Source organism: Pezoporus occidentalis, unplaced genomic scaffold (assembly GCF_034315485.1).
Source record: "Pezoporus occidentalis ecotype Australia unplaced genomic scaffold, CSIRO_AGI_Poc_V1 ctg29, whole genome shotgun sequence".
In the NCBI taxonomy this organism is placed as follows: domain Eukaryota; kingdom Metazoa; phylum Chordata; class Aves; order Psittaciformes; family Psittacidae; genus Pezoporus; species Pezoporus occidentalis.
The window spans coordinates 2,367,844-2,384,784 of NW_026914829.1; the positions used below are offsets into that span (position 1 = coordinate 2,367,844).

A 16,941-nucleotide genomic window follows, 5' to 3' on the forward strand; every position below is an offset into this window, starting at 1 on the left:
ACTTGAAAAGAAACAGATACAGCACAAAATTTGTCCCAGAATCTCCTTATTCAGAAAATATTTCCTAAGGATGATTTATAGTTTTTTGTACTACATGATGTAAAGGGGTCACCTGTTTGCAAGAGCAGGAAAACTGGCCCCACTGACAATCAATACTATTTTGTTGGCTCTTAATAACGTAAGAAAGAGGAAGGAAATCAGAGGTTACTGCATACTGCACCTTATAACCCATGTAAGAAATCACATCAGTATGTATTGGCAGAAAAGACTGGGTGGAGAGAAGAGGGAGATACTAACTGCGTTTATGTGGAAAACAGAGATGGAAACATCTCTGACTAAAAACAGAGAAAGTCTGTGTAACAGTAGGCAAAACACTTCCTCTGAAAAGGAAATATTTTCTTAAATATTATAATAGCACCTTGAAAAATTATTCAGGAATTGGCTCATAGTTTCTCCTTTACCACTGATAATGCTGAGTGCTAGGTCAGGTCACTGAGATGAAGAAATTACAGTCTAAACAATAGAGTCAGACAAGGGACATTATTTGGCTCATCAGCATTTCTGTCAGTTATTTCTGCTACAATTCTCTGCTGGTTTTGATATGCTTCACAACAAGTATGAGTAGCTATGTAGTGCTGGGACTTTGGAGATCACCCAAAGGGCTACAAAGTACAGTTCTTACCAGTGCAAAAGGCAGTACCCTTTGTAAATATAAAACAGCTTATGATACACCCCTTCTTTTTATGACTCTGTGTATAGGTGTATAACTGTTGCGATTATGAAACTAGTTCTAAGCTCACAGTTTCCTTCTTTTCATATTTGATGTTGCCTAGCAGTATGAAAATAAAATTAAAAGGTGTTGATTTTTTTGTTTTACTTCGTGATCTAGTTGGCAAAAAACCTGCCATCTCACTGAATTAGTGAAAGAATAGAAAAGAACAGGATCTAACATCTGGTAAGACATAACTTGGACTTTACTCTTGATTGTGTCTGTTTCAAATGCCAGGTGTCTATCACCTGGGGTATAGTCTTACTTTGGCAAAGTAAATCTATTACTAACTCTCTAAAGAATGCTGTCTCTGAATGATGCCACTGCTAATGGAACACTGATTTACTGCCACAACTGTAAAGAATCTTTTCTAACATTGTGTTACACTTCCCATCAATTTAGATCAATCAGACCTAACATATGTGAGAAGTTATCTGCATTTTTCTCCAGTAAAACCAAAATGATGAAAGCTTTGCTTTCCCAGAGGTATGATTCACTATTGGTAGCCCCACTGTTTTTTCTTTAGCCCTCATCTTCTTTGTCAGGGCTGGAGCATATTATTCCCGTAATGCTTGCCAGAATTCTATGGCTTATTTGTTGTTTGAGACTTACCATATGTGTCTTTGATCCCTGCCCAGTAGGCACCCTGGCTGCTTGCCAGTTTGGCACATATGATTATCAACAGTATGAATAGCTCCCTTGCTTTTGATTCTGTCCTTCTTGCTGTCATCAAATCACTCTTTAAACAACTTTCTTATTTTCTATTAGATGCTTGTAAATGACCAACCTATTTTTACCATGCCCTTCTTGGCCAAGGTTTTGTGTCACACTGCTGGAAATCCAACAGCTTGTTGTTTCCATTCCTAATGATCTGACTGCCAACTACCTGTGTAATTGCATGGGAACAATAAGGAGTAAAGAAACATCGCTCATGGTAATATTTGAAGTTTCTCTGTGTGTTAAACAAATTTGCCTGTTCTCTCCATCTGGTTGGCTTGGTGGCATAAATTCTGTAAGAGATTATTTAATTTAGTGAAAAGCATTCCTTTAAATAGATATTTTAAAACCCTTGACCAGAATACAGTGTAAGCCAATAACAACGATAAATCCATATGAGTATCAGAATAAGAAATACTTTTAAAAGACAGATGGAAAGCCAAAAGCCAGTCATGCAATTTCTATTCACTATCCTGATGTAGCACTGAGTCCGTCCATGTGTTCTGGTAAACTGAAGTTCCAAAATGCCATTATTGAACAAAAAATATGAAGAATCAAAATAAGGAACAGCACAGGACATATAAAGATCCAGACCACAAGAGGCCCATGTGCTGTTACAAAAGGTCTGTCAGAAGTCTCGTTATTCTTCACATGATTTTGCAAATGCTTCTGCCAGTATATATATCGGTACTACCACTGAAAGCAGACAAGGTTAAAAAGCCTGTTGTACCATATCATGTTAACTCCACAGGGGGGTGGAGTAAGCTTTGTAGCCCCTGTGAGCAAAAACAGCATTGGCATGATTATGCCTGCCTAAGACACATTGAAGTCTTGTTGGAGCTACTTCCACACTGTGCTATCCTACGTGACTCTTGTTTAGGAATAACAATTTGGCTTAGCTCTGAAGCTTTTAACACACAGTGCTTTTTTCAATAGATAAATTACCATGTACTTCTCCCAAGAAACATCTTCACCCAAGATGAATGTGTTTTGTTTTTACATCTCTTGAAACAACTGCTTACATGGAACTAGAAACACTGGTTGAAACATTCAGTGCTGAATTGGAAAGGGTGAGAAACAAATTCTGATTTCAGGAAGAATGAGAGGTACAACAGGAAAAAAAAAAAAAAGACAGAAACTGTTGCATAAGAACCCAGTTTATTTGGGATTGCTTTATAATGTATCATTATGTGTTCCTTCTCTGCCCAACAACACTGCGTTTTCAGAAAAAGATGCTCCTTTTCAGCATATGCGATGTCACTCTGAGTCTTAAAGCAGGTTTGTGCCCAAAAAATGCTCACAGTAGACTTAGGCTGGAAGAACACACTGAAGCTTTAAGCCCCGCAAAAATGTCACTCAATTCTGGCAGTGTGTTTCATAGTTATGTTTGCAACAACAATGACTAAGAAGCAACACTGTTAGAAGGGATTTAATGTGGAGAAGATAGCATTTTGACAGCTAAACTAGTTGTACAGGTTTATAATGAAGCTAACTTCAGAGGCATTTGTAAGAAAGATGATTAAAGGCACTATAAAGTTTGACTTCAGTACTGGAGTAACTTGAGAACAGGTTGGGTACGTAGGAGAGGTATACTTTAGACGCAGACATACTCAGCTTCCTTGTGACTGCATTTTTCACCCTATTTTCAGCTTGCTATGAAATGTACAGAAAAGTGCAAAATTAAATTATTTACCTCAATAAAGTGCTTTTCTCTTCACATGTATTGCAACACAAATAAACTTTCACCGGGAGACAAAAAGGGTAAGGTTTGAATTTTTAGGCAGGCTTTGTGCATTTTATCCCTAGCTCTACAGGTAACAAGACCAAAGTAAGTACAGTGGGATTTTGAACTGTGAAAATATAAGAAATCTGTATCCAAAAATATTTTACTGGAAGTAGACAGAAAAGATACTAACTGCCTCAGATTGCAGTCAATACAGAAACCTCCTGGCACTTTTCTGTGGCCAGGTTTGAAATTGCAGAGATGCCCACCAGTGTTATTTCAAAAGTAATTCTAAAGTTGTATTTTAAATATTTTATTTCAGAAGAGTTGTAATTATCCCTCAAAAAAAAAACCAACCCAAATTTCCCAGCCAATCCATCAGCAGTTTTGCTTTACAATGACACTCAAAAACAGGGAGGGGTTTGGATGCACAGAACACTGAGCTTGAAATGCAGAACAGCAGCAGAAAAAGGTGCTTTGAGAGCATCATGTCTACCTGAGAACAACTGAAACGAGATTCGGCTGTAAACCTGATAATCTTTTCCAGCAAATGACAGAGGGAAAGTTTAGTGAATTCAACAAACACTCCCTGATACCCCAGAAAAGGAATGATCTGTAAACTATTTCCAGTGCATACGGTATTTCACTTGAGACTGGTCTGGAAAGTTGGCTGACACACTGAATGCTGAAGGAGATGACAAAATACAATCTGCTGCTTCTGAGAGAGCTGTCAAAAACCTGAAAAGTACTCTGTTTGCTACGTTCTAAGTTTCTGCTACCCAAATGAAAGACATAAATGCAAACATGTGCATAAAGCCTCTTAACAAAGACCTGCTGCCGCTTGAAAGGCCGAGTGAGCAGGGCAGGCTTTATTCCCCATTATTCTCAGTCCCAGGATCCCAAACAGGGCAAGCGCGTTTGGCCTCGAAGCAGCCCTGTCCCTTCTCCTTGCTCCTCTCCTCCCACTCAAGCCTTCTGCCAGAAGCATTGAAAGCCCAGACCGGACTCCCTTTCCCCCGGGCCCACCGGGCCTCCTCGGAGGTTTCTCCTCCACCCCTCCCCGCAATGGCAGGCTGCTGTGACGCTGCCCAAACCCGCACTACCGGCGGTCAGTCACTGCCGGGCTTCTCTGCCGGGCCGTGAGGAGGCGGAGGTGAGGTGAGGCTACAGGCCCGCCGTCGCCTCCGGGGAGGCTGACCCTCACCGCTGGGGTCCACCGCAGCCGCCCGTTCGTAGGGCTGAGGCGGCGGCTGTCGCAGCGCCCGTGCTGGGGAGGCGCGGCGGCGATACCGGCGCGGAGGGCTCCCGCGCTCCGCCAATCACAGGCGCTGCTCGGAGCCAGGCTGCTGCCAGTGGCGGCGGCGGGGGCCGCGGCGGGCCGGAGAGAGACCTTGCGGCTGGGTTTTCGGGCGCCCGGCGAGGGCCCGGTGCCGGGCAATGGGCACCGTGCCGTCAGCGCTGAAGCACTGCCTCAGCTACCAGCACCTCCTCAAGGAGCAGCTGTGGATCGGAGAGCAAGCCCCGCCGCCGCCTGCGGCTCCGCACCCCGGGCAGGTATCGCCGGGCGGGGTGAAGGGATGCGATGGTGTCGGCCCTGCGAGGCGCGGCCGCCGCCAGGGGGAGGCCGGGGCCGCAGGGCGCGCAGGGCTGCTGCCACCCCGTTCACGCACGTACACTCGTCCCTACTGCTCCCTGCCCGAGCCGGCCCTCAGCCTCCTCTCGGCCCTCACCGCAGGGTGTAAGGGCGTCACGGAGCAGTGGGGCTTCAGATCCTCACACGCCAATTTTTGGGCCTTTCCTGATCAGTTTCAGAATATACGGCTGATTTAAAACCATCTGAACTGGTAGTGCAGACACAGGTGGGCATCTCTGGTGCCGCTGTGGTCCCCTCCACCTGTTGGAATCTACTGTGTTCAAAGTCAGAAATCTGTGGGGTGACACATGTTTTGGTGAGGCCACAGTATGGCCCAGGCTATTCTGTGTTTGTACTTCCCTAACAAGTGTGATGGGCCCATTTGCTGTCCGGTGGAGAGTTGCTACAGCTCTAAAAGCGTGGAGGCAGAGCCTTTGGCTCCTCTGGAGCACCCGCACCCTCCTTTTGGCCAGGGATTGTCATGAATGAGTGAAGGTGATTGCACAGCCTCCTGTCTGTCAGCTATGAACAGGTGTGAAGAGTGACTGGAGATAGTGGAGAGTGGGAGAGGAAGTTTGATGAGGAGGCATGTGGGCAGGCCTCCAAATGAAGACCATAGACTATGACTGTCCTAATCATGGCTTTGGAAGAAAAGAAATGAAGGAAAGGGAAAGCTACCAGTGGCTTTTAGGGAGAGGCTGCATAAATCTGGAGGAGGAGATCAATATGATTAGCTCAAACAAGGAGATAATTCTACAAGGAAATAATTCTGAGCATGACATTACTTTTGCTATAAAAACACACTTATTGTTCGGGCATATTGTGTCTGAACTGTCATTTATTCTGAGTCTAATTCCACTAATCAGTAGGTGCGTCAAACATTAAAAAACATGAGCCAAGCCTACAACAAAATTGGTTTAAAATTCACATCTTCAGAAATGCACTCCTTGTTCTCTTTTGTTTTTTTTCCACCTTTCAGATATACCAGAAGTACATCTTCCATTTTTCTGCACCATCTGGAGATGAAATTTAATTACTTGAGAGCAGTGTAACTTCAGAGGTAGGGAAATAATGAAACCTGTAATGTTCTGAGTGCCACGAAAGCTCACAGCATTGTAATTTTGCTTTAGATGATCTGAGCTTAATATTTTAAAAGCTACATATATGTAATACCCAAAGCAATACTATTGTAAGCACAGAGCTTTGTACAGGTAAGCACCATACAACTTCCAGCTGTCACAGTTCCCTGAGAATAGTGCCTATCCAGCACTGAATTTTGGGGAAAGAAAACCAAGCATAATTCATTCAGTTAGTTCTGTAAAAGTGGAAGAATATTTTCTTACTTTAAAGAGAATCAAAATAGAATGAAAAGACTTTTGTGTACTGGCATGAAGCAAAGCATTAGAACCTCTTCATTTGCCCTTGCTACATTTTGGTGCATCATTTGCTGTAAGTTTCAAGGGCTTTTTGCAACAGAGAGGGTTTGAAGTCAAAGACAAGCAATAATATCTTCTCAAAAAATAAAAAAAGTTTTTTTATTGTAATGGACGTCTATAACTTTTGCTTCATTTCTGCAGTGCTCTTTCGTTTTCACAACCTTTTTTCTTCTTCCAAGCATACAGAAAGAGGTCTTCCTTAGTAAATGGCAAACAGGAGAATTTGCTGCTTATCTTCCCCATGCGCATTGGTGTGATTGCAGAGTCTGTTGAGCTCATAGACACTAATCAAGTCCAGAGCTGGACACTGTTAATGTTTTAACATTTGCTTCTGCATTACCTTACTGTGATTTTTATTGGAGGGTTTTAATAATTTTCTTTATTTTACATGAATATGTTCAAATTTCCATTTTTCTCACATGGATGCTTAAACAACCCGTAAAGGTTTTCCTTATGGTTGAGTGCATTCTGTGCCAATCCTGTTCAAGAAAATACTTGTTCTTTATGTGATCTACAAACCATATTAGCTCAAGTGGTGGTTGTAAAAAGTGGGGTTTTTTTTGTTTATTTTGACCAGTGTATTTTATCAATTATGGGGACACCACTGTAATCACATTTATGTGGGTATACTAACAAATAAAATAGGGGAAGTGACTTAAGGTGCAAGAAAGGTTTCCCAGAAATGTTTCCAACTTTTCCTAATTTTCCAAGAAGAGTTCCCAGCTTTCATGGCTGATGAAAATAAGGTGTTGATTTTCTTGCTGAAATCTTTTCAGGAGTTTTTCAATTTTATTTTTTTTTTTTTTTTTTGTTAACACAGACTAAAATGTTATTAGAATGTTGGTACCAGGATGCTTATAAAACTAAAATAGTTCAATTTGGTTTTCAAAATCCAAAATATATAAAAATTCAATTATATGCTGTGCTGACTAATTTGTAAAGGTCCCAGGATTAACCACTTGGAGCTGTATTGGAGGCAAAATAATAGGTCCTAGAGTGAATAGTGAGATATCTTTGCTTTCCCTTAATTTCCCTGTTTAATTTAGCCAACAATTCTGTAGTGTTTTTACAGCTTTATTTGATTTTAAAACATAGGGTTGCTTGAGGAGCGAAGTATGGAAAAGGAGAGGTGAAAAGCAATGGCTAGATAGGAAGTAAGAAGAATTTTCTTGTATCTATTAGTAGAATTTGCTATGTATATTTCACTCTTATTTGGACTAGTCTATAATACAAAAAAATTATTGAATACGTTAATAGTTAATGGGACACCACATGCCTCTTGCAATATCTTCATTTTATTAATTTTATTAATTTCTTAATTTTGTTTGCTTCAGAAATACCATCTTTTGTTTCATATGAAAGTTCTGCTTCATTCTCTTAACATTAACACAGCATATACTGTTTTTATAAATACATCTGATTAAAATTAAAGGTCTGCTTAATTTTACTAAATAGGAGCTATAGCTACGTGAGAATTTCTTAAAGACATGGATTTATATCAGAACTGTAAAATGTGCTAGTATCTACCTAAGAAAGTGGTGGCAGTAGATGTTGCAGTTCTAGGAAGATATCCGCAGTAACCAAGATTGCTACTAATGGTGACTCATAGCACTTGACTGGAATTTGCAATGTACTTTGTGTTCTGTTTTATGAAATCCTCAGGCTGAACAACAGGGAGGAAGGCTGGCTGTTGATTGCTGCTGCTGGTTGTCCTCTGGCTTTGCAGGCACCTCCTGGCTGGAAGGAGGAATGGCCTGAGAGAAATTGACATTGTTCTCATCCTACAGACTTAATGTTATGTTTTCATGTAAGGTAAAATGCAATTTTAATGTATTAGGAATAGGCTAAGGACACAGCAGGGAAGAGCTGGATGGCTGAAGAAGTGGTGTAAAAGACTGGGATGAAATTCAAAGGTACTTTGAGACTAATAACCCAAACTCGAAACTGTGATATTATCAGAAATGACTGAAGAAGGGAATAACCTTGGAATACTCACAAATCATGGGAGGACTACAAGCTGCCAATACAGTATAGCTGTTAAAAAGAATCAAATCAAGTCCTTGGATATGTCAGATCAAGTATTTCCAGTCAAACAGGAAAATGTTGCCATTGCAAAACTCTGTATCTGAGGCTTGTTCAGTTTTGGTTAGCCATATTCAAGATTGAATTGCAGCTGGGACAAGTTAGGTCTTGCACCACTGGAATGGTCAGGAAAATGGAGATGAAATGTAAAATAACATTGTTGTGTTTGATATCTAGTGTTAAGACCTGGGCAGGAAGGGAGGGAAGAAGAGGAAAGAGCTGCTTAAAATAAAGGAATATGTTGCCCCACACAAACAAATGCTTATAATTTGTCTATTAAATACAGAGTAGAAATCTAAAAGCTAAGTATCAAGGGGTGACATTCTTTAATAAAGATAAAATAAGCAGAATTATGAAAGTGAGTAACCTGTATGATTTATGTTGAGAAAAAGGACTATATGATGTGGTTTCCATAGTAGTGAAAATGATTGGATTTTTAAATTTTATGTAATAAGGAGTAGGGACTAGTTATTTAGTTGTTGGAAAACAGAAGACAATTCCAGTTTTTAATTACATTGCATGGCTTACAATGCTTTGGAAAAAATATAATTAGTTAAGATCATTGTGCCAACTTCAGTGTGGATATTCATCTTCTGCCACTTTAAATCAGTGCATCCTGCTCTACTCTATAAGAGTTGCAATGGCTAAACATAGATAAGTAATAGGCAACTTTCTCTTAGACCCTGGGTTTTAATGTACCACTAGTTAGGTGTGCTAAGATGTATGGCATATTAGGAGTTACATGGTTTGGTGAGGGCTGCCTACATCTACTACAGGGAAAGCAAAATTAAGTAAAAAAATAAAACTCTAGTCTCTTGCTTTCCCAGATGTGGCTGTGACTCTAGGAGGCATAAATCTGTCTAAATAATGCTAATGTGTGCTCTGTTATCCTGTAGGATTTCTGTCACAGATTGAGACTCTCATATGGATGCAATACCCAGAATTATTAACACTTGTTTGGTATATTATCATTGGAAATCAGAGTGTACATAATTGTCAAGTTTGTAACTGGAGAGGAGCACAAATTTTACATGCTAAATATATATAATAATGAACAAAAGCTTGGGTCATCTGATTTACACAGATAGCTTTTGTTTCAATGCCTAAGTTGCAATGATTTATATGCTACATGCCTAAATATCCAGACCTAAAACACACAGCCTAAGATTCCCACATCTCCTCGCTGCATGACACTCGTGGATCAAGAGATGCACACAAGTGTCTTGCTTTTGCAGTTTTAATATAATTATTTAGATTTTGCAATATACTGTCATGTTTTAAACATATGCCTGAAGCCTCTCAAATGTATTTTTAAAGTAACTAAAGAATAACAGTGAAAGCCACAGTCTTCTCGTCTTAACTACTTTTGTATTTGATGGTTGTTTCTTGATTCAAATTACAGCATAAAAAATGAAGCATATAGTATTGTGCTAACTGGGAGAAGTCATGTATGTTTTATTTGAGTATTTAGCTACACCTCAGGGTTATAGCTAACGGATTTGAGGCATACTATATTTTCACCTTCTTTTTATATCCATGTAATTATACATTTGTCAGTGCAAAGCTGAATTGATGGATCTTTTTCTCAACAAATGCGTCACAAGAATGGGGCTTTTTTTGTTTTGTTGCAGATTCTCAAGCGATATTTCTTTTCTTGATGTAAAACTTACAAAGTTACAAAAAAAAATAAAATAAAGTATTACTATAACTGTAACTGAGAACTAAGTTATAAACTAAGTTTGTATCAGCATGCTGTATCTTTATGACTTTGGAGATGATAAATGACATTTGATATGTGCTGACACTGAAGGTCATAAATAAAATACAAAAACACACTCCCACTAAATTTAATCAGAGTAGAGATAGTTCAGTGCTGAGATCCTTCCAAAATTTTCTTTGAAGTCAAGAGGAGTTTCTCCTTTGGAAGATCCATTCACTAGACTCATGCCAGTTTATTCAGCCAGGTATCCTTTATGCTGCAAAATAAGAGCTCAAGAGCGTTGGTGGATAAAGTGTTGAAGAGAGAAAGTCCAAAAAGGCTAAGTATTTGGTTTGCTAAGGGTGCCAAACAGGATGTTAGAAGTTAAGAGGCTGATAATAAAGTGTAAGTTAGACCTAAATGGAGTCACTGGTTTTTAGTTCTTTTGTGTCACTGGATCATAAATAGTGGAAAGATAACAGGAGCTTTTTAGTTGATACAGATTTATGCTATACAGGGATTATAATGTGGGTTTAGAAGTTTATAATACAGCTGGAAATGTTGTAAAGGATTTTACAGATCTTGCTCTGCAAATTTGGGAATTAAAAAAATGCACAGGAAATTTCTACTCAGACCCAACATCTGTTTTTTGGTGAGATCCCATTTTGACTTGTCCCACCTCCACCTCCTTCAAAGCCTACATATGGGCGCAGTGATGTTCATTTCCTCTCTTGCCAGTTCAAGGAAAGAGATTTAATTTCAGACACCCCATGTGTCAAATCATCATTTTAAAATACATACATCTGAGATCATTCTTGGTAATTCGTTTTCTCATTGCCTTGGCTGAGAGTGAAGATAAGTGAACTGCCCAAGATCAACTAGATCCAAATTTAATTCCTACTGAAATAAATGGGTTTGTCTCAGGTTTTAATAAGGATTTCATTTACAATTTGTGGATCTTCTAGCTCTAGTTTGCGTAAGGAAATCTTACAGTGCCTTATTAAGGTTACTGTAAGACTTACCAGTTGGTCAAACATAGAAGTTTTCATAAAGCAAAATACATACTGCTCCTTATTAATCAAATTTTGTATATTTAAACTGTCTGACAAGGTGGCTAATAGATAGTAGTAACAGTTGTGTCTATAGTGGCTTGAAATACAAGTTTTTCCTTTTTCACTTAGACTTGGCTTGAAGGTGGAATGCTGGGTACCTAGAATGAAGTTGCACTTATTTTCTCTCCATTTTATATGACAGGACCTTTTTTGGTGTTTCAGAGGAAAAAGGTAGCTCCAATTCTTGCAGTATCTGGGTTGGAAGATTTGCTTGTTTATGTGAGTATGTGTTTGAATTTCAGTTTCTGTGTGAATATCACACAGTGAGAAACTGATGCAATGTAGGTACAGTCCAGAGATAAAGCTGAAATGAGTTCTTGCCACCTCTGCTCTTTCACAGCATAAATATTTGAGGTGTTTAACTAAAGTGATAATTCTATGAAATTTTAGGAATTGAAGGTTATTGAGATCCTTTGATGTGTCAAATGTGGAACAAGTTATGTTTAAAGAAACAGTGGGGGACTGCAGAAAAGTAGTTATTTAGTATTTCAGGCTGTGTTGTATTCCGTTGTTTAGCTTCTCATTCATTTAACAAATATTTTCTTTAGCATTCTTCTTTTCCCCAAAATATATATTTTAAAAGATAAATGAAGTGTGAAAGAGAAATGTGTATTAAAGATGGTGTGTGGTATTTTGAACTTGCTGGGGAATGTGTACCACCTTACAGTTTGTGCCAGTGCACATCACAATGCATATGTGGACCCTGACATACAGTGTAATGAAATACTATGCACTCAGTAAGGCTCATCAATTAACCTCAGAAAATACTGGAATGTAAAAATATTCATTTTAAGAATGGGAATAAAAAGCTGTCAGGCACAAATTTATAGGAAAAAGTTCTCTCTGGTTATCCAATCCATCTATCTCCTGTCACTTGAAAAACTCATCAGGATATTGAAAGTCTGAGAAATGTTGCTTCTGTTGGCTGATCTGGAATTTCTGAGATAAGAGCATGTAATATGAGGCCTTTAGCTCCATGATCAAAATCAGGCTTTCATACTGTGCTAAATACCAGCACAGCTAATTCAGCATTTTTCTTTTCAGCAAAAGGGAAATATTTTATTACTGCTGTATTAATGTACAGTTGTATAGCCCTTTTCGGGCAGAAATGTCAAAATTTTGCACACACTTTAAGTAGTGCAGTGGAGATAAAAGTTTCTTCTATTTTGGAATATGTTGATAGTGACATAAGTTTTAATGAATAATAAAGAGCTTATGAAATGTGAGAGTACAAACCAGATACAGATGTTATTCTTCTGACTATCTAGTCTTTTAATCAATCTCTCATTCCAAAGGAATCACAAAACTGATAAATGCATGATTCACATTTCAGGAAAATACTTTTAGAGAAATTTATAAGGGTTGCTTTTCAATCTTTAGGTATTAGAGTTGGAAGTAATCAGCTGATGACTTCACAGAATTTTACTGGGTTAGACATAATAATTGATGGTGAAGATCCGTCGTAGTTTGGTACAAAATTCTAATGTTGCAAAGGATGAAAAAGATGCTGCCAGGTTATAAGAAGGAAATTATAATTACTGCCAGAATGCCAGTTGATACTATTTTTAGATAATTCCCTTGTTAAATGGAGATTTATGGTTTGATGTAAATGAATGAGTTACTCCAAGAGTTATATTACATTTTAATTTTTTTATTTGGATTAAATACATTTGTGGCAGTGATTCTCAACAGCTTTTGCAAAACAAAAGTAAACAAAACAAAAAACAACCCCCCAAAACCAACCCAGATTTACTACATGTAAAAACTGCTAAAAGATACATTGGTAAAATTTTTTTTTTGGTCCGCAGATGTTAGCTGTTTTGTATAGGAATGAAGGTGTTAGTTTATGAGTTTCTTGGAGAAAAAAGTTTAAAGGCTTTGAGTGCATAAGATGTGTGGACTGAAGCGCCAGAGGACATTGGTGGAATGTTAGGTGAAACCCATAGGGAAATAATTCAACAGCAGCATCTGGAAAGGAACTGTATGTGGCTTTAGGGCTTACTTTTAATGCAACTAGTTAAGATGAGATTAAATATAGGTGTTCATATGTGAGAAATGGGGGAGCAAGCTAAGTGATGAAGATACATCATGTGGAATACTGGTATTAGGCAGAAGGTTTAACAGACTCCACAGCTGATCACAGCTGAATTTTTAATAGCCTGGAAACATAATTTGAGTTGAATTATATGTTGGCTTCACATGAACCCAAACAGCTTACATGAAGAAATTACTGGGGAAAGAGAAGGAAGAGGATTGGCAAGTTCCTTTGCCCTGCCGTGTCTTAATGTTGCCTGCATGGTAAGAAGAAGGTGGAAAGTTAAGCTGCTATGCCAGCTGGCTGTTGGCTCTACAGAGGGGAATCAACTGGTGATTAAGAATTTTCTCTTGTCTCCCTGCTGTTTTTTGATATTTAGGACTTAATTCAATTGCCTAAGTATAATTGTCTGGTGCTATAAGAGATGCCGTAAGGTACCTAAGATGGTTTATAGGGCTGGCAGATATCAAACAAGATTCATGGGAGACCTCCACTCCCTGGCACGATAGCTGGAAGTCAAGTAGGATGCATCTCAGATGCACTAGTGCCTGGAATTTGCCACCTGACTTGCACCCTTACAACTTGGCTGAATTGTTTCATCACTGACAGTGATGAGGAGCAGCTTGCTTCAGCCAGCCATGCTTCCTCGCTGATGCCATTTAGGATGCCCTATAATATCTTACTTTACCTCCAGCTGCCAAAAAAAGACACAGGTCCTGTGTCCTACATGCTGTGCTTAGGACACCTTAAGACGTTATACGCGAATATATAAATAGACTGTACAGGGATACCTAGCACACCAGTAGACATGTATGTGTGGACACCTAAGTTCAGGTGTCTTAAAGTCCAGTTGAATTCTGCCATCAAGAACATTTCAGGACATTTTGAGCTTAGTAAGTTGTATAGCTGGCTTGCCATTTATTCCGTAAGTATTATTATCTATTATCAGTTTAGAACAATCCTGTGGTCAACATTATGTGTCACAGTAAAATGAAAGTACAGCTAATGGTAATATTATTAGATTTTTTTTACTTACTTTGTGCTCAGTTAACACTGGCCCACTGCTGTTATTACCAGTTTTACAGCAATTCACATTTCTTTCTTATCTGTTGTACAACTTACTATCCAGAATATGGAGACTGAAAAAATCTTTCTAAATATGCAATGTCTGGAAGTGGAAGCAATAAAAAGCCTAGGAAATCTTATGATTCATTTTGCCACAACAACAATCTTCTCAAGCAGTCTGAAGTGATAGGACCCCATTTTTGTTTTGCCTTTGTAGTTTCTCTAGTACCAATACATTTTCTTCTGCTTGTTCCACTTCACTTTTTTTCAGGTTTGCATGATTAGAACAAATTACAATCTTAATACATAACTATTTAATGTAATAAATTAGAAAGTTAACCAGTTCAGCAGAAGCTGTGGCATATAATTATGAGTACTTTTTAATAAACTCATAAACCCCAATATTTTTAAAAAAGTTTATTTAAAAAATAAGGCATTATATCTGTCTTTTTTCTAAATTCCATATAAGCAAAATTTTCAATAGCTTTAATTACTTTCAGTTAAATGGGCAGAAACTTATTTATTTAAATGTTCACACTTGACTGATTCAGTTGTGAAAATGGAACATTTTTGCAACTTTGAGAATCTTGCAGTATTCAAGATACTATAATTTCCTTCCTACTGTTGGGAAATTACTATGGTAACACTTTGCAGATGTTATTTTCTAAAGAGCTTTATAAATTTAAAATTCTCCTAAAGGATGAGTTGCCAACAGTGGCTAAATAAATAACCATTAAACTACTGTCATTTTTATCAGTGTCTTTTGGGAAGAGAGCTATGGAAAACATAGCGGTGAGCCATCAGTACTTGAATTAAAGATTTCCTTCATCTTTTAGGCACTGCCTTTGGACACAGAAGGTGATTTTGATGATAATAATAATTGAGAATAGTTGTTTTACTTCCAACTTTTTACTTGAGTTCTTGAAGATCTATGCATAACTCACTTTTCTTTACAATGAGGTATTAAAGAGACTTACCTGATAAAGTGGATGGGCTGGTTTGTCAATGTATTCATTTTCCCCCTCCCCTTGATATCCCAAAGCATTATAAAAGGCAAATTATTTTCACATATTGGTTTTGTAAGGATGATCATGCCTCTGCTTTTTCAATGTGTGTGGAAAAACACCACTCTTTCTGCCTTCTAGAATTCTGTCTTCAGTCTTGCCTGTAAAACACCATGCACACCATAATACTATTACCATAAATAATAGTAAAGGAAAGTGTGGGAGGTTTTGGCTCCAGTGTCATCAGTATGTTGTTGATCTCAGTTCTCTGTATCCTTTTCTTCCAGCCCAGATGGCAGACCGTAATTGTTTTTCCAGGCTTTGACCAAGATAGGGATATGGATGAGAGTGAGTTGGCTGCAAATCAACTTGGTTAATGGAGAAATGCTGCTTGTTAGCATTTAGGGAAATAGAGAAAGGTAATGTATACACCATGTCCTGAAAATACATGTTTAATTTTTGCTAAAGTGACTGGCTGTGTTGGCCTCTTACTAACAACAGAGGCCTCTAGTACCATTTATAGTTAATTGATTCCATTGTAACACAAGTCTAAGTGTGGTTGTCTATTCCTCTGCTACCTCCTGACTCTAGTAATACATTCTGTTCATCATTAGTTTGCAAGTTATCTAAAACTGTCTGTAACTGCAGCACATTTGCCTGCTTTTAGGTTGCATGATCTCATCTCAGATTTAATTGACATTTTGTCCTGGGTTTAGCTATAACAGTTAGTTTTCTCCTTCCTAGTAGCTGGTGCAGCGTTTCGGCTTTAGTCTGAGAACAATGCTGATAACACACCAATGATTTAGTTGTTTCTAAGTAGTGATTACTCTGATCACAGAATCATAGAGTCATAGAATGGTTAGGGTTGGAAAGGGCCTTAAGATCATCTAGTTCCAACTCCCATGCCATGGACAGGGATGCCTCACACTAGACCAGGTTGCCCAAGACTTTGTCCAACCTGGCCTTGAACACTGCCAGGGATGGAGCATTTACCACTTCTTTGGGCAACCTGTTCCAGTGCCTCACCACCCTCACAGTAAAGAACTTACTTATATCTAACCTGAACTTCCCCTGTTTAAGTTCAAACCCGTTACTCCTTGTCTTATTGCTACTGATGAAGAGTTCCTCTCCGGCATCCTTGTAGGACCCCTTCAGATACCGGAAGGCTGCTATGAGGTCTCTACGCAGCCTTCTCTTCTCCAGGCTGAACAGCCCTAACTTTGTTAGCATGTGTTCATACAGGAGATGGTTGAGCCCCCTTATCATCCTTGTGGCCCTCCTCTGGACTTGCTCCAATAGCTCCATGTCCTTCTTGCGTTGAGGACACAAGGACTTTTCAGTGTCATGCTCTGCCATTGAGGAGGGGCACAAGAAGCCGGGAGGAAGCAGAGAGAGGACACCTGACCCAAACTAGCCAAAGGGATATTCCATACCACAGCATATCATGCCCAGTGTATAAACTGGGGGGAGTCATCCCAGATTGCTGCTTGGGTCGGGCTGAGTATCGGTCTGTGGGCAGTGAGCAATTGTATTGTGCAACACTTGTGTTTATTGATTTTATTCTTTCCTTTTTCAGTTTCATATTCTCTCCCCTTGTTATTTCCCTTATCATTGTTCTTATTATTAGTTTTATAGTATTGGTTTTGTATTATACTTTAGTTATTGG

The 16,941-nt window shown here is 38.8% G+C and overlaps 1 protein-coding gene across 9 annotated transcripts in view; it reads left to right on the plus strand.

The window, feature by feature from the left end:
• The first annotated feature begins 4,479 nt into the window (after nucleotides 1-4,479).
• The window catches only part of HMGCLL1 (3-hydroxy-3-methylglutaryl-CoA lyase like 1), an 83,441-nt gene continuing 70,979 nt past the window's right edge, over nucleotides 4,480-16,941 (plus strand). For 6 of the 9 annotated variants that reach the window (XR_009966198.1, XM_062626146.1, XM_062626151.1 and 3 more), the window contains exon 1: nucleotides 4,480-4,763. Coding sequence is in view for 6 of the 9 variants with exons in the window: in XM_062626146.1 (XP_062482130.1) it covers nucleotides 4,647-4,763 (117 nt within the window). In the remaining 3 variants the exon portion in view is untranslated. Of the gene's footprint in view, nucleotides 4,764-11,273; nucleotides 11,391-15,656; nucleotides 15,695-16,941 lie in introns of those variants that run through there. The other 3 variants (XM_062626153.1, XM_062626147.1, XM_062626155.1) reach the window with 3 other exon arrangements.